The sequence below is a fragment of the Saccostrea echinata genome, unplaced genomic scaffold (genome assembly GCF_033153115.1).
Source record: "Saccostrea echinata isolate AGI-Se365-2 ecotype Australia unplaced genomic scaffold, CSIRO_AGI_Sech_v1 ptg000002l, whole genome shotgun sequence".
NCBI lineage: Eukaryota > Metazoa > Mollusca > Bivalvia > Ostreida > Ostreidae > Saccostrea > Saccostrea echinata.
In genome coordinates, this window is record NW_026889751.1 from 24,461,358 (window position 1) to 24,487,411 (window position 26,054).

The 26,054-nt window shown below is 32.0% G+C and overlaps 1 protein-coding gene and 1 pseudogene across 1 annotated transcript; one reads left to right on the forward strand and one right to left on the reverse strand.

Annotated features, from left to right (window-relative positions):
• Positions 1–7,231: 7,231 nt before the first annotated feature.
• LOC133201805 (uncharacterized) lies at positions 7,232–9,142 on the reverse strand. Its single transcript, XM_061337611.1, has 6 exons — positions 9,045–9,142; positions 8,769–8,843; positions 8,525–8,644; positions 7,949–8,080; positions 7,490–7,685; positions 7,232–7,316 (listed from the first exon to the last, which is right to left on the reverse strand). The coding sequence occupies exons 1-6, from the start codon at positions 9,099–9,101 to the stop codon at positions 7,288–7,290; spliced, it is 609 nt and encodes a 202-aa protein (XP_061193595.1). The 5' UTR covers positions 9,102–9,142; the 3' UTR covers positions 7,232–7,287.
• Positions 9,143–10,350: 1,208 nt separating this feature from the next.
• On the forward strand, positions 10,351–18,571 carry LOC133201817 (uncharacterized; annotated as a pseudogene).
• The last annotated feature ends 7,483 nt before the right edge of the window (positions 18,572–26,054 follow it).

Sequence of the window (26,054 nt, forward strand, 5' to 3'; positions counted from 1 at the left end):
CTGACAACAAGTGTTGTTTTCTCATCCATTCATTTATAGTATATTCATTACGTTATTAATTAAGTTAGTATTGAAATTTGAAGTATCTTTTGCTGTTTTATTGTTTGCCTCTTGATTTTTTTCCTGACCTATCCAGGGAATTACTACACATTGGTTTCACTTTCGTAAAAAAAAATCTCCTTTAATCTGAAGCCTTAGACAGTTAAACCCCGGAAAGTTTATAGTTACCTTATAAGATTAACTTCTTTTTCTAAACAAGTGATCATAGGTGTTTCGCCAGATAGGCATCTGGTCCTGAAAGGTCTTGAACATATTAGACAAGACACCGTTTGTATTTGAAATGTATTTAAAATACATGTTAACCAGTAATGACAAATTGATACATTCATTTGATTCATTTAATTCCCCAGAGTCTGTAGTAGGTAAATTACATATAGCAAAGGGTTGTTCAAATATACATATGCATGTACTAAGACTATAATTCAGTGCACATGGCTCAGTGGTCATAGGTGTTTGGCCACCAGTAACCAAAAGGTGGCTGGTTCAAGCCCCATTGTGGTCACTTGATGTTGTAAGACACTTCCTCTGCATTGTCTCAATCCACCCAGCCGCATTGGGTACCGGCTTACATTGGGTGTTGATCATGACCTGCAATGGACTGGTGTTCTTTTCCAGAGGAAGTCAATGATTCTCATCAGCTTTGCATCACAGAATCTTGGTATAAGCACTGACCTTATGAGCTTCATGGTTCGGAAAAGAATTTAACTTTTTAACTTTATATTATACTTTATATTTTAGGTATAAATAAATCCAATTCCTCCCACATGTGTTATCGCCAATTTGGATTGCCCTTATTGCTCAAACTGAGGCAAAGTCATTTTTGGCCATGGGGCGAGACTTGGTCATTGCCCTTAGATCTAATTTTATCATTTGCCCTAAATTTGTTTCTGCTTGATCTTTCTTTTAATAGGCCTTAACTTTATACAGATAATTTTCACCATAATTATTTTTTTTTTTCTAAATGTCACTTGAATTTTCGTGTTTGACGTCCAGGTCTTCAGATCAAAACACAGAGGCTGATCAGCGTGAATTTTCATTAAATAAAGAATAAAACAAAAATAAATAAATAAAAACTTGTAACGATCGGAGTAACAGGCAAAAACCATCGTAAACGACATCTTGTTCGGTAAGACCAACAAGATTAACACTGACAACATGATCCTCATTGTATGTAACCTTTGCAAAAACCTGGATCAGACAGACAGAAGAAATTGATGGTAATAAAAGTGAAACATCTGCGACTTTGAAACCTAGTAAAGAGAAAAAAGCTGAAAAAAATGAAACTTATTCAAATTGCTTTATTTATTTGAAGAACCGTTATGATATTCACGTTAAAAAAAAACATCAATCTACCTTTAATTTTCAATAGAATTCCATGCAAAATTTTTAAGGTTCATTGACCCTCTGATAAGAGAGATAACTTCTACTGGGTTAAATGAACTTCATTTCTTCATGAAATTGTCAAGTTAAAAGACCATTTCTGTCAAATTTTATCCCCCCCCCCCCCCGGTATGCTTGAAATTGTGTGCATTTTTATTATTATAGATAAGTTTTCTATTTTGAAATAATTTAAAATTCCGCACCAGATTTAATTTTTCGAGGGGAAATCCTACTTTGTATAATAGTTATAGAGTGCGATTTCCTCCCTATAAAATATCATGCCCATACTTATATATGGGGGACGCATTATTAAACCGTCCCCTCTATAATTTTCCCACAAGTGATCTTGCAGTAGGCAATCTTAATAAAACTTAAAAATAATTACACGTATAATCAAAAAGTCTAGTTGCGCATTCAACATTTAAAATTTTCAAAATGGCGACCAGTTCCATTGAAACATACGAAGTATGAAAATGAAAATTTTAAATCTCACTTTTCTCAATAACTGCCCAACCGATTCTTTTGAAGAATATAAGTATTTTTCTTTTTATATGGTCAAACTGGTTTCAGCAAAAAATAATGGTACAATGTAATCGGTTGGACAATTTTTTAACTGTAGCCATGGAAACATATAGGAGGAAGTTTCTTTTAAATAGATTTTTTTATCCAAAAGTTTTTCAAAATACTTGCACGTAATATAAATGCATAATTGTCTCTTAGAGTTTCTAGCCATGGAATTAAAAATGAGTCAATTTCTAAAAATTTGAAATTTTTCAAAATTTTCAGAGATTTTTTGCACTCTGCTTTCAAATCCAATCTTACTCAGATGGGATCGAGGGGACATATTTTTGCTATGGCTTGCAGGAGCAATGTTCTTGTGTTATTTTTTTTTTATTATTGATTTTTGCAAATACTCACAAAATAGCATTTGGAAAGAATAATACAGTTTTAGATTTTTCTCACACTCTCTTTGTAAAAAGCAGCAATCTATAGATAGTTTCCGATAGTCACGATTTTAGCAATTGTAGGAATTATAGATATTATAGCGATTAAAGCTACCTATATTGGATTCGTAAACTTCATAAAAATCCTCACAAGCAAAGATACATGTACGTCGCCAGGTCCAGCAATACACTACCAAGCCTCTATCTTCACTCCTCACAAAAACATAAACTGCCATAATGTTCTAAAAGTGGTGTATATCAGATGTTGATTCTCAAAAAAAAAAAAAAAAAAAAAAGCCAAAGAACTTTTAGAAAATTTAAAATCACCATTTTTTCAGAAGTCTGTAACATTGAAGCGTACGAATTTTCTACACTTTATACAACCATTCCTCACGATAAATTAAAATCTATGCTTTTTTGATATCAAAGACAACTGCTTCTTCAATAAAAATGGAACTCGGAAATTTTCATATCTTGTGATTGGTCATCAAAATTACTTTGTTAAAATCACTCTGATTTTATACATAATTACTCTGAAGTTAATTAAAAAAAGGATGCTTGATGAGTTCCTCATTGACATCATCTATGTAGTCTTCGGAGACCAGGTCTCCAACAATTAACTGTTGGAGATCCGATAGGCACTAATTGTCCTCCTTTATTAGCCACACTGTTTTTATATTTCTAAGAAGTAGAATTTATTCAAAAAACTTTTACATGAAAAGAAAAAAAAACAAACACTTGTTGTGGCCTTAAACTCCACATTCAGATATGTCGATTTATCAATTAACAATAGTTACTTCTATTCATATGTCGACTCGATATATCTAAGTGAACTCGAAATAAAAGATACCACAAAGTCTGACACATCTGTTTTATATTTGGGTGTTTTACTGACTGTAGACAATAAGGGCCAATTAACAACTTAAATTGTATGACAAACGAGATGCTTGTTACAGTAGCGTTTCCATCTTCAACTTTCCTTATTTATGTAGTAATATTCCGTTATCACCTGCATATGGTGTTTTCGTCTCCCAACTTATTCGATATTCAAGTGCATGCTCTGAAACGATTAATTTTTAAAACGAGGCAGACTACGGACAGATAAGTTGATGTTACAGTGATTTCAACAACCTCGTATAAAGTCAACATTTCGTAAATTCTATGGTCGATATAATGGCCTTGTTAGCAAATATAGCCTATCACTGGGTCGTATTTGGCTGACGTGTTTCATACCAATTGCTAGGCCTTTGTTTTTATACTTAATTTGACTACAGAATATTCCGTCTACCTGATCAATACATTGGGCTCAAGGTGGGTGTGACCGGTCGACAGGATATGCTTACTCCTCCTATGGGCACCTGATCCTATCCTCTGGAATTTCCGGGGGTCCGTATTTAATGCCTTGTTCAAAGATTTGCATTGTTTCTAGATTTATTTGAGATCGTTCACTGTTCTTTACATTCACCTTTTTCATTTGAACAATTCTTGGGTCGAAAACACTCATATTTTCATTTAAAAATCAGTTGTCTCATATAAACTTTTAGCCAAAATATTGTCGATCTGATTCTAGCATTGATAAAATAGGGGAAATCCTACTCTGAGAAAGACAGAAGGGGGGGGGGGATTTGGCTCTAGTGTGAGATTTCCCCTCAGGAGGAAGTCCTACTCTATAGTACAGATTCGGGGGGGGGGGGGGGCTGACTATGGGGGAAATCCTAATCTACAACACTAGTACTGCGAGCTTAAATTGAATATTCGAGCTGTAGCAAGACTTACACGTGCAGCAAGACATTCATTAGAGTTTATATATAGTACTAAAACCAAAACAACTGTTACATGTACCATATACAGCTGCAACATTTCAAAGAACCATGATGGAAAACATGGACGACTTTATTCATATATACAGAAAAATACATTGTCTTGACAACTTGTATATTAAAACACGAATCTAGCGAACCTCCAAAAGAAATTAGCAAATAAAAAATATGCTTCATTATATCTCTAATCATTATAAACGGTTTATTTTCATTAGATTTTACTACTTGTGGCATATACAACTTGTGTGTTTTGTAAGTAAGAATTCAGCATGTCAAAGTGTGGCAGAAAATGTGCAGACAAAGCAACGAAAATACTACTCTCAGTTTCTTTGAGAGAACAGGTTAATCAAGTAATAAACACATTACAAATTGAAGATTATGTTAATGAACTGAAAAGCGGGGGTTGAGGGGAATGGTGTTAAAGCATTGTTATTGTACTTTGGGTCTATCTAGTACATTGTATCTCTTTCTTTATATTCCAGTATCCGGATGACATCATAAATTCATTATATTGCCTAAAATGGTCTACAGGTGATAATTTTAGTTAAGCTTTAACATTGAAAATTAGGTTGATGACTCTTTTAATCTCAAAAAGTTCCTAATAATTTTGAGTCCAAAAAGGTGAAGAGTAGAGGTCAGAAGTTCATATTTGGTATGATATGTTTTCCAGATTCACCGCAATACTATTTAAATCAAAAACACGACCTTTATAAATGAGTCAAAAGACAATGTCACAAGCATGTTAGGTCTTCCACGGTGAAGTTCAGCTATTCCACGGTGAAGTTCAGCTATTCCACGGTGATCAGCTACTTATTATTCCTTTAGCTTGGGATATAAATTCCGTTTTCACTTGTTTAAGTAGAATCTGAAATAAATGTTTTAAAAAATTCAGACTTCGCTAAAAATGGGAGTTTTAGTACAAGGAACCCTAAACAAAATAAAATCTTATTACCTTTTACTGTTGGGCCAAGGAAAATTGAAAAAAATATAGAGAAATTCTACGTTCGAAAAATCTAAAAATGAATTTGTAATACTTTATCATTTCAAGATGGATATCTCTGAATATGTATAGCAAACTTGGTCAAGAAAAATATTTTAATGTATTTCAATTGGCATAAGACAGGAAAATCATTCAATTAAACAAAAACAATTAGAGTATTGCCAATTTTTTAAATCTGAATCTGAGATTTAGTTATAGTAGAAAGGAAAAATACTTCAATATACCTGCTAACCATTCGATTTGTTATCAGCACCTAGAGTATTCAGAAAAGTTCTCAAACCAGTTTTGCAACGCTCAGTCAGAAAAAAAGGTTACGCTAGTACCTTAGATCTTACATACATACATTCATGTGATATTTTACCTTTTAAGTGCAGAATAAATGTGAATATCACGAGGAATCTTGAGACAATACTGTAGCTGTTGTGGTTTATGAAAGGCCAATAATATACCAAAACAAAAAAGTAGGACATTATTGGGAACCATTATTGCATTATAGATTCATGCAGAATGATTACATGTATTTGAATTGACTGAGGAGAAGAAAGACATTATTTTAAATCTGAATTGCTTTATAGTGTTTCATAACTAAAGATCAAAATAAAATAAGAACTGTGGCTCGATTCTTTGGACTGATTATTTCAACCTTCTTGACTTCAGAATTTGGCAAGTATCTGAAAATTCAGAATTATCAAAACTGGTTGAAGATAGAAAGAAGAATAGAAAAATGAATCATGTATAGAACATGGAATTCTGGCAATCTACATCTGCTTGATGCTTGAACAGAACAATCACCTACGTATGACAGGCCCGTAGGAAGCAATTTCAGTTGGCGGGGGGGGGGGGGGGGGGGCACAGCCGTACATTTTCAGTGGGGGGGGGGGCACTATCGACTACCAAAAATTCCTTGACAAACACAAAAAGGTCATCACACGCTTTTATTGAAGGGGCACAAACATATAGTAGCTATGTTTTCTATAGTAATCTATATATCGGCAAAATTATGGAGGGGGCACAGCCATGTACATGTACTGAGGGAAACATTTGGTTGAAGTGTTCCCATATTCCTGGAAAAGTAATAGAGGTGTAGATAATATTATGTTCAAGTTGAATAGCAATATTCTTACAAAAGTGAAAAAAAACTACCCTGGCAAGATTTTTATTTGTTCGCATCATGGCTCAAAACAAATTTGAAGTGTTTTACTCAAGGAAAGAAGGTTGAGGATGTAGTAATGTTAATCAATGTTCATTAAATTTGGGAAATATCGATTCTGTCTAATATATTTTCCCACCTTTTAGGTTGATGTTCTTGTGCATCAAGAAGATTGACGAAAAACTTTAACCTTGCCCATAACTTTTGAATGGTTGATGCTAGGGCTTTCATATTTCACATGTGTATTTCTTGTGAGAAGACCTTTCTTTTGAAACCATTAATTTTAACCATTTGATCACAACCTTGATGTTTGACTCACTTTTGAAAATTTTTAACCCTTTCCTTATCTTTTCAATGGTTTCTGCTAGGGCTTTCGTATTTCACAGGTTTATTCTTTGAGGCAAGACCTTACTTTGGGCACCAACATATTTGATTTGCATTTGAGAAAGTTTAACCTTTGCTACACAGGTAAAATTGCAACGTATGTTAAACATATGTTAAACATACGTTTTACATATGTTTTGAAACATACGTTAAACATGAAAAACGAACAACATATGCTTAACATATGTTTGAAAACATATGTAAAACGTATGTTTAACATATGTTTAACATATGTTTTTATCACCATGAATGAACATGTGTTTCATAATACACATGTTGAACATATGTTATACCACGTACTACGGTTTCTGGATTGTAATACATTGTTGCATTTATTTCCTCTTCTTTCCTGGGAAATGTTTTTTTTTTTACCCATTAAAATATTTCATCTCTTCATCTTTTGCTAATAATATGCAGGGCACCAAGTTTGACGTGTGTCCTTCAACAATTATATCTTTTGTGTAAATGATTTAAATGATAACAGAACACAACATTGTTATCAAGTCTTATTTATTATTCTACATTTTTGCTACATTTTTTCATCTGTCATTAACTAATGAGTGTAGAGTTGGCAGCATCTAAAATCAATAAAAATGTATTTATATATTTTGAAATTAGCATTGTGTAATTATGCATTTTTAATAAAATCTTGCTTTATTTTTGAAATACCAGTAAAATATGAAGTAATGAATTGTACTGTGACATTCCAGAGTAACTCATAAATATCTATTTGTATCAGGAAAAACCAAACCTTGACTGTTGAGGAACTTGTTTCTTCTTCTTCCATCAAGCTCCTCCATCTTTAACCATTTATCCTCAGTTTGGCTGCGGTGCTCTTGAATGTATGTTTTGAAATCATTCCAGAAATGGCTTTCTTGCTGGGTCTGGTTCTGGGTCTGATTCTGGTTTGTATAGACAAATATTTTTTGTCTATACAAGAAAGTTCTCTGAAAGTGTTGATATGAAACGGAAATCACCAATGGCCTATATTGTGTAGATAACTAGTGTATTATAAAACAATCTGCATGCATACCAATAAATTTACCAAATATTTAAGATGGAAAAAATGCTGCATCATGCGAGTTTTGATGCTGTGATGAATAATTCTTGTATTTCAAAATCTTTACATGACAATCACGTACAAGTTTTGAGTAACAAGAATTTAAATTTTGTAAAGGATACCAGTACTTATCTTTATACATGTACTTACAAACAGCAGGGCATTTCGGCGTCTCTCAGTGGAGCAAATGTCCTCCCCTGATCTGCAGAATGGACTGAAAACTACTCTACAGAACTCTGCCAATTTCAAACTTCTGAGGTCCACTTTTCTCTTCTGCACAAGCTGTAATCATTATACATTACATGTATCATACATATGAGAGTATGAATGAAGTAAAAATTTTGAGGTTAATTATTACGCACGATAACCCCCATTGTTAAAGTTATGCCAGTTTAAATCAATTTTTAACCCTTTTGTTGAATTCTAGTACTTTTATAATGAAGGAATGATATCTCAATTTTTTTCTTTAAGAAAAGTGAACTGAAAACTTCATCTTCTAAAGAGAACACTGAATGTTATATTTGTGAAAATATAGTTGATGTATGTCAGCAATATCTACCGATCAAAATTAAGTTCCATTTTATCATCGATCTGATAATTAAATATCTAATTTTCCAAGAGCTTCACAATTCCTTACTGATAAGGAGCATGTAAGGAATGCAGAACAACAAAAATGTACCCTTGTCTAATTGCATTGGAATAAAGTTTTTATTTATAGAAACTTACACTCCTTCTGAATTGGTTTCTGAATTCTGTGAATTTCAGCATAGAAAACGAGTTGACTTTTTTCAATGCATCAATATCCGAGGATCTGCCATCCCTCTGTAAGCATTTCTTCACTTCAGACTTATATAGAATGGAAAATAATTATTATAATTAATATTATTATTACTAGTTTATGTACTAAACAATCGTCTTTCAATTTTCTTGTAATGCAATTATTTAGATGTCTAAATGTAGTTTCTCTCACCTGGTATTCTTCATTCTGGAGATCAAGCCACATGCTTTTTGTAAACAAATGTCTCAGAAATAGATGCAGCTTCTCCTGTAAACACAGAACTTTTAGATAAGATATTCGATGGGAATGTTCACAAAATATTTAGAATTTCTCTATTAAATTCATATCAATGAATTTAAGAATTATCCATAATAATTTAATTATAAATAACTGTTATGGGCATTAACACCTGAATGTATTAAACCCAACTTTGTGTGTGTGTGTGTGGGGGGGGGGGGGTATTATTACTTTGAATGAACATGATGCCATATGGAATGGTCTCTGTTGGACAGTACTCGATAACATCTCTTTAAGTTCTGCAACTTCTGATCGTAGAGACTTTAATTCCTTCACTGTAATTTAATGTTTGAAAATTATGATAACTATATAAATGTGACTGTCGTACAAAGAATAAAAATATATCTATTGACTCAACTTTTTTTTAGTTTATAATTTGTAACAATGCTATAAAAATGTACTTGCATATTTCTTTTAAGTCATTCTGTTGTCCTCTCCCTAAATCATCGTTCTGTGCACCATAGTCTTGGAAAAGATCCTGACTTTCGGATACTTGTGTTATCTGCGAGTCTTGACTGAGTTCCTAAAATTGAATTATAAATGTAAGTTTAATATGGAATACACAGAGACTGAGAGATGAAGAAGGGGGGGGGGAATATACAAAAAGCAACGATTTAGCAAGTATTTATTTATTTATTTATTATTATTATTTTTTTTTTTTGGTTTTTTTACATCTCTAAACTACTGAAGAACAATATTTCTGTGCATTTAAGTTTTTAAAAGTTTTCATATTTAACTTTTTGTATGTATCATCTTATTCATTGATTTTAAATTTAATCTTTAAAAAAAAATTGAAAAGATAAATGTAATTATTACATGACTTGATATATGTTTATACTGTCAATGTAAGCGTGTTGTCTTTCCAAAAATATTTATTCTAAAATAAATATTGGTGGCCATGCAAATTCATTGAAGAATAAAAAATTGTTTCAATTTCTTTCAAGAGAATTTTCAGGGCATTGAATTTCTTATTACTTTTCAATATACTTTAAATCTTGCTTCTCTAAAAAGTTTTTTTTTTTTTTTGGCGTTTAAAAGACAGTTTTCTCATCAATTTATCTATCATAAATGTATCTTTTTCACTTATTGTGAATGTAAGTCAATAAAAAGGGGGGATAGAGTATAGAACTTTAACCTACCTCCATCCTGCAACGATACCATACGACACCGTCTGCGTCATCAAAGAACCGAAGGGAATTTTGTAAACTGCATTTTGTTGTAGAAAACTTTTAAAAAAATAACTATTTGGTCAAATTCCGATCGATTGTAAAATGAAATTAACACAAATTGATGAAAACACCGAATAAAAAAAGAAAAGCTAAGCAATAAAACTCCAAGTTTGTAACTTTTTGGCCGGATGTTACAAAGTGTTACCTTTCGGTTCTCATTGTTTACATTTTAGATAAATCGGAACTCATCGGATAAATCCAACACTTGTTTGCGAGATATCCGAGGAGTTTTGTTTACGCTATTTAAGATGGCGGCGAATTTAACAAATGCAAAGTACCTGTGCAGTTTATGTGATTACTCGAGTGGTCACCGTGGAAATTATCTTAGACATCTTCAGTCTGTATCTCATCAGAATATCTTACATTTTTATTCCGATGCAAAAAGCGATTCGTGTGAAAATATTTCAATATCCACGGAAGATTCTCAAGAAGACATCGTTTTCGATGAGCCGACAAATTATACTGAACATGTGACGTTTCGAGATGACCAGCCATCGAAATGTAATCAATATGTGTCCGCTGAGGAAAAAACTAATTTTGATCACGAACGAAAGTCAGAATGGTTTCCGTTTTTATCCAAAGCAGATTTTTATCTGTATGTTCTCATGAATTCTACCACACATCCAGTGGTAAGTAAAACCATGTCTAGGCCAAGTCAAAAAAAAAAAGAAAATATATATAGTGTTCTACAGAATTTTCAACTACAAATGAAATCTCTCTCTCTCTCTCCAGAATATCTCATTTTCTACAATGATTAATGACTGATCCAGCAATTTGAATAGTAGCTAGCATACATGTATAACATGTATAGTCCCAATTTATTATTGGATTATTTTGTTCAGTCAGATTTTCATAATTAGACCTACTTGATATATATTTTTAAACATTATATTACATCTGAAGTCTAGCATAAAATTTTCAAACTCAAAATACATATATATTTGTCCAAAAATAATGCATGCTTCATATTGATCTACAGATCTGTGCCAAAAGTGAAGGTAATTTTATTTGTCCTCTATATATTTTATTGAAAACCACATATAGTTTAATCGCTGACAAATGGTCAATTTTTGTCTAATTTCATTATTTATTTCAGTACTTCAATCATAAAATGTGTAGTTATCTTTTTCTAAAAGATCATTACATATTTCGTTTTTAGAAAAAGATAGTTCATCACTTACCATGCTTACATCAGTTCTAAAATTCAAGATCAATTTTGACTATATAATTCATTGTGCGTATATGAATTAAATTTTCATGTCGCACTTAACATGCTTAAATTACAATATTTTTTAAGTATTGATGCTGATCAGATAAAAACTAATGTTTTTTTTTCTGATCAGCATAATGTTTTTATCAAATATAACAATTTCTTGGATTATCAAGAAATTTGTGGTAAAAAATCTGGCAAGAAATGTTGTCATTCAAGTGATTTTTACAAAATATTGTTTTCAATGAAATATATAAGGAAAAAATAAAATTATCTTCACTTTTGGCACATATCTGTACAAATTCTTACACTTTTTATTATTCTTTTTCAGAGTGATGAAGTAGTTAAATTTGTTGTTTTCATCTTAAAACAGTGTGGAGTAGAGGATGTTCCTCCCTTTTCTTCAATCAAAAGGAAATGCCTTTGATTGGAATGAGTTCCTAATTAAAGTAAATATTCAATTTATTCATGTTATTGAAGTATTGCATGATGAAATAGAAAAATAGAGGATATCTATTTTAATACACTGTTTATCCTGGACAATTAGTGTTAATGATGTACATGTCTCTCTCTCTCTCTCTCTCTCTATCAGTGAATTTGTATCACTCATAATTTTATATTTTGTATAGAGCCATGATGATGACAGTACTCCAATGTGGGCTATTAAACCATCAGCAATAGTAAAGATGGCAGTTGCTCACCCTAATGTTTCCAAAACAATCATCAGGTAAGTGTAAATAAATTTCTTGATATATAATGAGTAAACTAGCCAATGTAGTGAAATGAGTATAATTACAAAGTCTGTAACAAGGTGATTGATTTGCATTTGTTTTAAATATACTTCATGCATGTTGTCACTCTTGTGATGACCAAAAGTCAAGGTCTATATTTTGATCAATACATATTCTTCACATCTACAACTTAATGTAATATGTATATATAATAGGTATCCCAGAGTAGATTCATTAGGAGAAAAAAGTCATCCTGCATATGGAGAGAAGTGGATAAGTGATTTAGAATTCTGTTATGCTGCAGATGAAAACACAGCTTTTTTTAAAAATGACGTGTGCATATTTGAATCAGATGAAACTAAGCAGATGGGAATTATTGAAAGCTTTATAGAGAATGTCAAGGTAAACAGTCTCATACTAAACTTCAAATAAAATCAAAGCGAAGACTGTGAAAATTAACACATCATACTTAACGAGAATTAAAACTTTGACATTCTTTGTGCAAATACATTCACATTTACATTTTATTTAATATATTGTCCATGTTCTTATTATCAGGAAAATGTAAAAGAAGCTGTTATTTCAAGTGTAGAGCCCATGCTACTAAAACCTCCATGCTGCCAAAGTGAAAAGTAAGTCTGATTTAATATTAATTGAATTTTTACAAAGTAATTTTAAAAAAAAAGCACAAACTTTTTTAAATATGCTATGCTTGTATAACAAAAGTGAAAAAAACTAGAATTCATTCCTTAAAATTTATTTTTGTACTATAAAATTCATAATTAAAAAAAATTCAATAAAATGATGATTATAAAAATATTTTGAATGGGACGTGAAGCTGAGTAATAAGTTCTGCATGAACTTTGTACTGAGATGTAGGCAAGCTATGTAATTTAATTTAGATGATACATGTATTTTTCAACCAATAAAGTATTGCTTTACTGTACAGTAGATTAAACTAAAAGTACCTAAATTTAGATTTATAAATATTCTGACTATTATTTTTTTTTCTCAATAGAGCATTTCTTATATCAAGTGATAGAAAGCATTGTAAAAAGTTACAAAGCTAAAAACACAGAAAAACTTATGAAAATGAATCATACTACACAAAAGAAAGTTCAGAGGTGGTTTCTGGACCTATCAACCAGAATGTAAGAAGCATATAATTTAAAATCCTTTTTGCATTCATGTCGTAAATAAATTTTAAGTTTGAATATATTTTATTTTATAAATGGTATATTAAAGGTTTCTATGCAAGTTTGAATAGCTTAATACAAGATTTCTCCATGTTGTTAGTTGAACCTGTGTTTGAGTTTGGGATTATTATGTAACAAGCAAAATGATATTTTTCAGCACTTTAATCTGTACTCAAGTATGAATATGCCAATTTTGACTGTTCCCGTAAACCTTTTTTTGGATGACACGTCAACTCATAGATCAAAGAAATGGCTGGCATTACATTGTATACAGATGCAACTATCAGGTACTGGTTATTTAATTTCTTGCAGAGTAAAACATGCTTATAGTGAACTTGCTTAAAGTGAATTTATGCTTATAGTGAAGTGATTTTCATTCCCCTTGGTTTTGAATAGTATTATGAACTTAACTATATAATTACTGGGACGTTTGTTACGAATTGTCTGTCCCCTGGCACTTCATTATAAGTGTGTTTTACTGTAGAGTGATTTGGTTGTAAAAGTCAGAATATTATAATAGGGAAAAAGAATTTGAAACTATATAACCCATGGAATATCATAAATGTTACACTGTCTTTGCTTGATAAACCTTGTCTACATTTCATTCATATTTTGGTTTATGTAGAGGTATAAGAAATTGGCAATCTATAGTCAGGGAATTCATACATCTCTGCAAGATTAAAATAAAGAAAAAGAGGATAGAAGTAAAAATCCATACCCTAGGTTCTTTGGATGTATATTTACAGGAATTCCAGTTGATGAACGGCACAAAGAAAGACATGTACATTTTGTTGGAGCATCAGAGAAAGTAGAAATACTGAAATTGGTGGAAATAGCTATTGCCGATATAAAACAATGTCAAAGGTTATAATTATTTCTAATCTTTACTATGTTTAATGAAAACGCTAAGAAAAATTTACTGTGTTTGTCAATACTTCCCTTTCATTTCAGACATGGTGTAATTTCTTTTGATGCCCTCAACCAAGAAGAATGTATGATAAAGTGTCCTCTGGATGTTATTGTTGCAGATTATAACATGCTTTCACACTGCTGCAACCATCTTGGTGCATCTGCAGACAAATATTGTCCAAGATGCCTTGTGAGTAAAGATTTTTCCAAGTCAAATATCAACTTAAATATGTGAATCATTTCATTTCATGTGGGTTATGTTACAATATAAATTGTATTTATATTTGCAAATATCTTTCCTCATATGAACATATTAACTAGCAAAAATATTCACTATAAATCTGTCATTAATAGGTCAAATTTCTGACATCTCACTGATTATTGATTAACTGATAAATGGGTGATCAAAGTTTTACATAGGAATGCATAGGAAAAATCTTTAAAATTTTCCTCTTCAGAACAGCAAAGCCATATGATTAGTCATTTTTATATGCAGGCATCCTCAAGTAGCGTAGATTCAAATTTATTCAAATCATGACCCCAGGGGTAGGGTGGTGGCACAATAGGTGATCAAAGTTTTACATAGGAACACAAAGGAAAAAATCTTTAAAAATCATCTTCTCAAGAACAGCAAAGGCATGATTGGACATATCCTCAAGTAGTATAGATTCAAGTTTGTTCAAATCATGACCCCCAAGGGTAGGGTGGGGCCACAATTAAGTTCAAATCATAACCCCCCCAACCCCCAACTACGTTGATGCACATGGACCTTGATTGATAAGTCTATTTAACTTATCATTGACTGTAAAAGGCTGCTCTGTACACTGCATCATTTCAATTGAGATTACAGTTTCTCATTCCTCAATCTAAATCTGGTTTTCCAACAAAAACCTTAAGAGTCTCGTTGAGATTTATTTACAAGGAAAAGAATTATTTCCAAGTTCTTTTTTTTTCAGTCATCCTCTGGGACATTTGATCAGGTTATACATTCTAGAAAACCAAAGGAAACACTTCGAACAATTAACAGATTATATCTGAGGTCTAAAGAAGTGGATAAAGCCATGCTACGCAAAGAAACAGGTGTCAAGGAACACTTCAATTGTTTATGGGATGTTATTGACCCACACAGGTACATATTAAATTCTAACTTTTACCAGAGTATAATTAATATTATACATATATTGCATGATCGTGAGGGAAACATGAAGATTTATTCAGTCAAGTAAAATCATATTTCCCGAGGGGAATATATTTCTTGGCAGAATAAATCTTCATGTTTCCCAAACACTCATGCAATAAATTGTTTATTATACCGAAACAAGCAAAAACTTTAAAAATAAACAAAAACTTTCAAATTCAGCACCGCTCTTAAATTCACTTTCAATTTTAACGTAGAGCTACTGAAACAATTTACAGAAGTCCATCATCAATTTTGTGACGTGAACCAGGCTATTGTGACGTCTTAACTACTCTCGAGAGTTTTCGTTCAACGAACGATTACTATTGCGGGAAAATGCACCAGGTCTCCGAAGAGGTTGAATATGATGAAAATCATGACAGGACAGGGAAATATGAAGTTTTATGGCCTTGTCACGTGATAATCTAGAACCAATTAGATAACGCATTGTATAGAATAATTATAATGAGGTATAATGATACATTGTATTTCTGCTTTATATCCATACACATAGATAAATTCCCTGTTTATATATAATCCCTTCCAGTGAAACTGGAGGAGCTGTAGTCCCCTTTCAGTGAAATTGGAGGGACTATAGTCCTCCCCCAGTGAAACCACAGGGACTATATATAGCCTTAATTGCTGTCTTTCTATCTATTGGTCAGTCTGTACCAACATTTTTTTTTATTGTTTGGAGAATTGATTCAAAATTTGCTGTGTATCTTTATAATGGAAAACCAAAGATCAGGTTTGAGTTTTGTAATGATTGATCAACAGATAGTAAGGAGAACTCCAATTGTTCAAATAACTTTTTTATTATTTTCTTGAACCTTTTTGAACATAAAAGAATGTTCCTTTAAGAAACTGGGGGTGCCAGTTGCAGACATAAGCAATGCTCTCTGAATGTTTATTTCATTCACATGTTCTACTTTATCATGCAGAGACATACCAGTGGGATTATTACATCTTGTTCCCCTTGGTTTGACCAAACATCTTGTGACATACATTGTGGAACAAGTAGATCAAGAGAAACTTAAGAAAATGGGTTGCCATTTAGAAACACTTCAACCTTCCAAAGGACCTGAGTTTTTTCAACATATTGGAAGTCGACAAGGAAGAAACTTCAAAAGTTATGTAAGTCCATGCAAGAAAATGTCAGTAGCTGAAGTATATGTTCAAAATTTTTGGTGAGTCTACATGACTTGTAAATGCTAATAGTGGTTTTGTTATGTCACTAAAAATTTTGCATATATATAAATTCTTTATGCATCTTAATATTTTAGCTGCAAGTGGCTCCCTTTAATTTGCTCTTTGCCAAGGTGGATCAAATTTTTATCAAGCTTACCTGCTGTTTGGCCCTTGTAAGTAAAAGTGAATCTTACATCTATAGATTATCGAATGTTAAAATTTTTAAAATGACCATTATTTGTACTTTGTTACAAACATCTTTGTTTATTAAAATTTCTGATTAAAAATCAACAGATACAAAAGCAACTTTACATGAAGAAAACAGATGAGCAAAGTATCAAGAACATGACGGAAAATATTGCAGCGTACCATCGAATGATCACAGAATTTTTACCATCCTTTGCTAGGAAAGCCAAGACTCATCTCCTACTTCATGCTGTAATTATTCTTCAGTGATATATGTTTTACTTTAAATGGTATTTTTTTAAACCATCTGATAATATTTTTATACATGACAAAGTTTAGATTAAGGATGATGGCATCAACACTCTATTAAACATCTTTATTATTGTAATCAAAATTAGAATTGAAGACTCACAAGTAGCTTGCTAACAGGATGTATCTAGTTGTTATGTTTTTTTTTTTTTAAACAGATTGATGATATCCATAGGCATGGGCCATTACCTTCTTATGATGAAGAAGCATTTGAAAAAAATCATGGCAGAATTAGGGATCAGATTTTTCTACAAAATCAAAAAGCCCGCAGTCGGGATACTGCTGCGAAATATGCACAGCACATTCTTTGTTCTCATGTCATCACTGGTGGTTACTTTAAAGAAAATGACACTTGGTAGAAACTTATTCTGATTTGAAGAGTGTTTGTAATTTCTCACTTACATTGTACATATACAGAAACGTCAAACATGTAAAGTTTATATTTATCAGTGTCTAAACTCTTTACAGGACACAAGCTGCAGAATGTATTTTAAAAGCTGCTTCGGAGCCATCTTTAAAGTCTTTCCTGGGATTAAAAGAAGACAGCAAAAAAACAGTAGGAGAGCTTTCAAAATTTGAGAGACACTCCAATGGTCATATTAGGAAATACTCCGTTATGAATGATGACCCAATGATTTCTTGTCAAATAGGATTAGACAACACTGCAACATATCATAAAAGCCAGAGTGTAACAACACAGTCATTGGATCTCATCAACAGTGGTGACTGGGTGAGATACAAGAACAGCAATGGCGTAAGTTGTATTTCTAACCTTAAGTTTAAATATTTACATTTGCAAATATCTTTCCACATACCTGTATGAAACTGCTTCAGAGCTACATTGTTCATTTCTGTGTTAACATTTTAACTGGTCAAGAGGTCTAATACATTATGCCTGAAGGAACTTTTTCATTCATGTTTTGAAAAATAAAATTCAGTGTTAAATTTATTACATGAATGATATGTACTGCATATGGAGAAGGCAAAATGATAAAGTATAGTGTTCAACCACTGCTGGCAATGCAAAGTTGTGAAGGATATTTTGTGTCTTCATTTATTGAACATATTTATGTTTAAAGGACTCTAAAATATACTACTAATTATTTGCTAACGGAGTCATACATAATGAAAATATGATTTAGTGTTTGATTAAAAGGTTTTTTTTTTTTTTTAATTTTTTTGACCAGTTGAGATTAACACATTTCTGATTTTGTCTTTCCAGGACACGTGTCATGGTATCTTCACTGGGGGGTTTGAATTTAGTACCAAGCAGACGTTGGTCCGTGTACAGAAAGCCCAGGAATTAGATCACACTGATCCTTTCCTGGATTGTCCATTGCATGAACTTACTTTGAACTATGACTATGTTCCATCTGTACTATTGGAATGTCCATGCTCATTTTTCCATGACTGTTACAGAGGGAATTGTAGAATGACCTATATAATCACTTCAGCTCGAGTTGAGCAACAAAATTTATCAAAGCGTAAATTATCTATTAAACATAATGAAGAACACAGGATATACTTATTTAACAAATTTCACTTGTAAATGTTCTACATAGGTAGATCAACTGTAGACTTTTCATCTAGGTTTGAAGATAATGATAAAGAAAAATTGTTGACAATTATACATGTCTTGGAGTCATTTTTTGTAAAAATGGATCATTTAACCTTTGGGAAAAGGCCACAAAGCCATGTATAGTGTTATTGTCAAATAATTTAATTTTGTATTCTAGCCTCTGATTGGTTAATATCCAAAAAGGAACACAAATTATTTCTGTATAACCTGGTTTGGTATGGGGACACCCCCCCCCCCCCCCTGACAACCAGCTGAATCATCTGTATCCATAAAATCCTCTCATTTCCAGTCCTAGGGATTCATAGAAAATTCCAGATTTAATAAATGTACCTTTAACTTCAAACAATAATTCGATCTTACCACATGTAAACAAACAACAAAGCTGCTAGGCCTATGTATCAGTTTTTACCTCCTCTCGCTTCCCATCACTTCCGTTACTATGGTTGTATTATTGAGCGGCAAATTTGAACTAATAAAATGCAACGAAATTTATTCAAGTATAACCAGGTTATACTCGAATAATTTGGCCAAGAATTAGAGTCATTCCTAAAATATACAAACATTATGTATCGATTGTAAATTAGATGCATTTAACAAAAATTGTCAAATCCATTTTACTTTATGATTATGAAGTATGGGGTTTTAGTAAGGTCATGAACACCAAATTTTATGGTACATGGAGAACTTGGATGACGTTCTTCAATTATTAAAGCAAAAACTGGATTATGGTAATTTCCATTTAATACACTGATTATAGGAAAGAAACAAATTTCAAGCTAATGGCCAAGTAGTGCATTAAGCCAGCATTTATTATTTAATGTATGTTTAACATACGTTAGGATTTTCATATGTTGAACATATGTTAAACATATGTTGAACATAGGAAAACCCCAACGTATGTTTAACATATGTTTCGGATCAACATTATGTTTAACATATGTTTAAAACATATGTTTAACATATGTGTTGAACATATGTTAAACATACGTTTGGATTACCATATGTTTGACATGTGTTTAACATATGTTCAACACATGAAAATCCTAACGTATGTTGAACATACGTTGCAATTTTACTACCTGTGTATAAGTTGCCATAAGGGGGCATCAGTGTTTCACAAACACATCTTGTTATTTTAACTTTACTTTTTCATACAGGTTTGATACAGCTTGAGAAGAGATATTGTCAGCTTTAGGCATAAAATTAGACGGAGTCATGCTTTTGTTATTAGACATCAGGAACTATGTTTCCTGAAAACATTGCAATATCCTTTTGAAATCTTTGAGATTTTCTCAAATGCTTAAAGAGTTCAAAGCTTTTGAATATTTGTCCGTCCGTCTGTCTGTCTGTTTGTCCAGAAAAAACTTTAACATTGCCCATAAATTTTGATTGTTTGGAGCTATGGCTTTCATATATCACATGTGTATTCCTTGTTTCAAGACCTTCGTTCGGGTGTCAAATATTTGACCTCTTAATCTTAACATTGGAATTTGACCCACTTTTGCAAAATTTAAACAACTTTAACCTGGTCATAGCTTTTGAACAGATGGTGCTAGGGCTTTCATATCTCACATGTATATTCAACGTGACAAAACCTTTCCATGGGTGAAAATATTTTTGACCTTTTGACCTTATAGTTTGACCCACTTTAAAGAAAACTTTAACCCTGGCAATAACTTTTGAACAGTTAGTACAAGGGCTTTCAAATTTTACAGGTATATTTCTTGTGACAAGACCTTACTTTGGATACCAACAATTTTGACCCTTTGACCTTGACCTTTGAGTTTGACCTACTTTTGAAAACCTTTACTATCGCTATAACTTTTGAATACTTGATGCTAGGACTTTTATATTTTGCATGTGTATTTCTTATTACAAGGCCTTCCCCTGCGTACCATTAATTTTGAACCTTAGAGTTTGACCCAATTTTAGAAAACATTATCTTTGACCATAACTTTTGAATGGTTGGAGCTTGGGCTTTCATATTTACCAACTACATTGTATATCCATTGATACAAGTCCTTTCTTTGGGTAACAACATTTTTTTTATCTCTTGACCTTGACCTTGGAGTTTGACTTGCATTTGAGAAACTTTAAACTTCACCATAAGCTGTCATACGGAGGCATCAGTGTTTCACAAACACATCTTGTTTATCTCTTAAAATTGATTACACAATTTCACTCATCCACAACATGAGCCGATTGACAACACCTTCAAACATTTCTTTGAAATAGATTTAATTCTTTAAATTTCAAACAACGATTTATTTCATTTTGCATCATGAACAGATTTCAAATCTGATATGCTAGTACACTGTAGGAAAAACATATCCAAAATCCTTGATTTTTTCCCCCGAGAAATGTCATGAGGAGTTTGAAATGTTCGATACCTGTTTTCTCTGTATATCAGCTGAATTTTTTCCCACTGTATGCGGAGAAGGTCATGCTGGAGGGAAGCAAGTGCGATCTGTTATAATGATCCAAGTTAGTGCGATAACCTTTTAGTTATTGAAGTTTTAGATATATCAAAGCTTAAACCTGGCGGGCAGAAATAATTATGTGGATCTTTGTTTTGTAATTCATTCTTGTTTTCGAATATGAATTAATACAAAATATATTTACTACAAAACTGAAATTAATTTCTGAACCCGCCACCCCAAAACCATATAATTCTATTAAAGAAGAAAAATTTACTTTACTTTAATTCTGTTAATTTGAATCACGGCTTCTTGAATTTATAGGCCGAGTTCAAAGCATTTTATTTATTTAAATTTTTACGATATTTTTCTTATAATCCTTTATTTTATAAGTTGTGTATTTTTATTAGTCATAAGGCGGATTATGGTACAATTAAAAAAAAAAAGACCCATGGTATTTAAGGGTCACCAGAGTATAGCGCAGCAATTTTTCTTTTGAAACACTTAAGTTGCGACAAATGAAAGCTATTTCTGTAAGATGTTAAGAGGTGAAGAAATCGATATTAATAAAGACACAGTGAGCGTTTACTACATGTATATTGCCTGTCTTTGGGTCTGGCATGTATTTCACTATTTTGGTAGAGAACTCATTACTCATTCTGATAATGCGCCTAAATATAATCTTTGCCATGCCCGAATCCCAACCCCTCGGCTCCCCTTTAGTTCACATTTTAACCTTCTATGCCAACCTGATTGCACAGATGCATTAACGATTTAATGCAACAATGCCCACAGTCGCATGATTGGTTGAAAAGTATTATATTCTCTGAAAGCGAAGCTAATTTTCGGTCAGCGTCGAACATCATGCTCTTGTATGTTATTCGTATTATCTGCGCGTTCCTAGAATTTCTCATAGTTTAATTCTACAGTTGTGACTGGCCTAAAGAATACAAAAAAGTAAAAGCTAGCATGACATATCATATAAATCTTACATTAATACTTCTAACAAATTCATGATACCGTTTTGCTCTGTTCCGCCTATTTTGCAATACATTCATAAGTGTACCAAGGGGCGATGACTTTTATAGAGATATGCCTTTAGTTTATATTGGTGTTTGTACGGCTGTCCACTGTCTAATTTTTAAAATTTTTCATACGAATCTTAAACTTTCCAAAACCATTTCAACAAGTTTCATTCAAAATAAGGCAAAGCATCTTTTAGGTATATACATGTAGTAGGTGATTCGCATTTGTTTTAATGAACAGGCCTATTTCGCCAACTTCTAAAAAGTTCAGAAATAGTTTTTCAAAAAGCCATGTTGTTTAAAAACCGCGAAGGACAAATAAAATTTGCCCGTGCTTACGTTTATCTGGGTGTATGCGTGCATAAGAGATTTGCAGAAACTATGATCAATACACAAGTCTCATTTTTTATTGAGGGCTAGATTGCAGATACAGAGAAAAAGTGTCTGAGGATGTCAAAGGTCAAGGCAATTTAAGTATATAATGAATGTCACCGAATGCTCAGAAAGTTAAGAATTTTTATGTATATGTACATATATCCCGTTCGTACCTCAATAAACCAAAACAGTTAGTCCCCAGTATCTTCTAAAAGAAGGTCTGTCAAGCAATAAATAAACTTAGTATCAAGGCTTTGCCCTCACGTTTAAAACAGTGTATTTTGAAAAGAAGATTAAAGGTCGAGGTCAAAGGGTCATTTATTCTGGAATCTTATATATGCAAATTAAAAGTTAAAGGTCACATTCAATATTACATTTTAATTATCCCTAGCAATGTACAAAAGTCTTGTTGATTACCTCACATGATTTAGGTGATGCATGGGGAAAATCATTTTTTAAGAAAGGTCAAAGTTAAAATTCACAAGGTCAGTAACTCTTATACATGTATCTTAGGAAAAGTCACAAGGTCAAAGCTATGCTTCAAATGTTCAACTCTTAATAGTAAATTTTCAAAATCATTCTTTTAAAAGATCAAAAGTCTGATTTGTTAGCGGGGCAAGTTAGGTAATCTTCGTATATTTTCTTAAATGTGTGACTGTGACAAATTAAACAATAACTAGTATGCTGAATGGTATATTTAAGCGAGTTGTCACACCGCACCCAACCCCCTCTTTTGTCACCAGATTTTAAGTGCAAGCAGTATGAAGTACAATACTATCTAAAGATAAGTTGAACATACATGTATGGTAAGACCATTTGTATGAAGTCAAATATGAATCAGTATATATATATATATATATATATATATAAGCCAAACAAATGGCAAAGAGATAAAATATCTTTACGGATATACATACATGTATTCATTCATATATTTTTATCACACTGTGATTTATCAATTTCTTCTCAGATGATATCATGCTTAGAAAACATGATATTTTCCTTCTTTCAAAAACGGGGGGGAGGGAGGCTTTGGCAACATTCCCCTCCCGAAATAAAAAGTCCATTTCTTCGGCACTCCTGCTCGATGATTTAGCCAGCCGGGAAGTACAATAATATAATTAAACGAGATAATGTGCAAGAAAAACTTTTTAGAAGTTTATATATACACTTTAAAGTTCATTGTGATGTATTACTAAAAAATTTAGCGGATGCCAAAAAAATGTGATTTAGTATATCTAATTAATTGGTATTTTTATTTTATAAATACATAATTGTTGAGAGATCCTTTGCTGTGCGAAATCATTATTGACTTTAATAGAAATAAATGTGTCTACACCGGATCAGAAAAAAAAATAATCACCTTATAAGATACCATTAATGTGTATCTTCTATTAAGTCTTTTTTCCTGAAAGTAAATGATACTCATGTACAATATTCTGCGAACCTAAATTATACATACTCGTAAAATATTTTCTGGGAATCTGAATACATCATACATACTGAAAGGACGTGTTATTACAGCGAAGACAGCTCTTTGATGTAAATTTCACTTTTCTCTATAGCATAGATCATCTTAATGACAAACAGCTAATGGCTCGTAAGGTTTTAAAAACTATTGAAAGCTTTGGGAACGATATGAACGTTATACAAACTAATGCATAAGTTCAGCAACATCCATCAGTGAATGACATTTATTGGTTGATGCTTGAGTAAGTCTGAATTACTACAACATGTTTTTGCGTAATGAAAAACGTATTACAAGATGACACATCTTTTTGCAAAAAAAAAAGAAGAAAAGATTTTTGCACTTACTGAATAAATAGAGAGAGAGAGAGAGAGAGCGTTCCTCAATATCATAATTCTGGAGAATTATGACACATGGAATTCGTGTTCCTAAAATTATATTCACCCCAAGCCAAAGAAAATGAATAATTTTATTCTGATACTATTACATGTTCTTCATTCAAAGATAGAGAACCAATAAAGAAAATATGAATATTCATCATAGTTTTAATTCTGAAAGGAAAAATCGGGGGGAAAAAACCCATAATGACTGTTTAATTTACATGTACTACAGCACTTTGAGCAGAAACTACATCACTTCTGAATCATTATTTTTTTTTTCCTCAAAGAGACTGACTTTAATTCAAAATAAGCATTTTCGAACGTATCAATCGCAATGGTTTGGGATTTATTGACGTGAACAGTATAAAGTGAACACAATAAGAAAATATACCCAGAAGTGTGAGATTAGACGTTTGTGGAAAACTACTTCAACTTCAGAGCAATAATTATTTTCTCTTAATTACGATGGTGTGTATATGCATTAAAACATTGACTGCACCTGTGCATTCAATTTTGTAATTAAGACACTAAATTAGGTCTGGGATATGGAAAAATCATGTAGAATGATTCTGCATTCCTCTTGGTGCTTTTCCTTTTTTCGCATTGACCTGAACTACCCCTATAAAAGCAGAATGCATGAAAAATGCATGCATTTCTTTTAAGGCAATTTACTTGTAATAATATTTATCAATTCAAATTTTGATGTATGTGAAAATAAGTGGTTCCCTTTAGTTCTCCTGATATTGACGCACGCAACATACGTTAACAGTCTCCATGAAACACAATAACACTGTTTCCCTTGTAAATATTGCATGTATGTGTATATTAATTAGCATTTGTAATTAGAAAGAGATATGACATCGATTTATTCTTTAAAATACTAATTCTTTAGACTATGATATATTAGGTACATTATCATTTTCAGTTCTGCTATATTTAAAGGCAGTTATTATAAATCATAATCTTCTGTTACCCCCCCCCCCTTCCCCCTCCCATTTGATTGAGGGTTTGGCAAAAATCTTTCGGGTTTTTTTCTTACTACATAAAAAATGTAATTTTAATTGTATAACATCCAAAACACGGTACTGAATTAGAAGGCAAGTCCATGCATTATTGTTCTTTGATGTGTCTAAATATTTCAATATCTGAAAAGTTAACTGCATTCCAGATCATTATACCAGAGCACTTACTGATCTCGTAACCTTCACCGCGTAAAGTAGAAAATATTCTCTGCTAATAATTATTCGGAGTTATCACGGCCATTGAACATTTCATAATCGTCTCGACAGTCTAACAGCGAAAAATTCCACGCTTGTAAATACCGGTGAATATTATCGATATGTTTTACAATTAGATTTTCTTTGATTAAGTTTTAGGGATTGTAAAAAAAACTGTATATAATAAACAACTGATTCAATTTAACAGTGATAACGTATATCGCAAAGTAATGCGAGGAAGTGCGGGTGTTCACGTGATATATACTTCTAGGACAAAAATGATTTTTGATATTTCGATGTTTATTCAAAAGGCGTCATATAATCTCAAGCCAAAAAATCTAAGATTTGAAGCAGAACTTTGCATCCACAAGAGCTTGTACACTGTATGTTAAATTACATAAATTATAAAATGGCATCTTTGAGGCATTTGAAAATTATCTGTTATGCAGTGTACTAAATATGACGAAATATTTATTTGTGGTCACATGTACAATTCACAATTTTTAATTGTCAGTTAGGATTAATTACATGTACATCAATCAACAATTAAACTGACATTTAAACTGATGTACAATATATAAGTAC

What these genes read in the sequence shown, in the direction of transcription:
- LOC133201805 (XM_061337611.1), bottom strand. Translation starts at nt 9,101, where the DNA reads ATGTTATCGAGTACTGTCCAACAGAGACCATTCCATATGGCATCATGT. An exon ending in TCCAGAATGAAGAATACCAG is followed by an intron (nt 8,645 to 8,768) that starts GTGAGAGAAACT and finishes ATTCTATATAAG; the next exon opens with TCTGAAGTGAAGAAATGCTT. An exon ending in CAAGTTCCTCAACAGTCAAG is followed by an intron (nt 7,317 to 7,489) that starts GTTTGGTTTTTC and finishes TATTGATTTTAG; the next exon opens with ATGCTGCCAACTCTACACTC.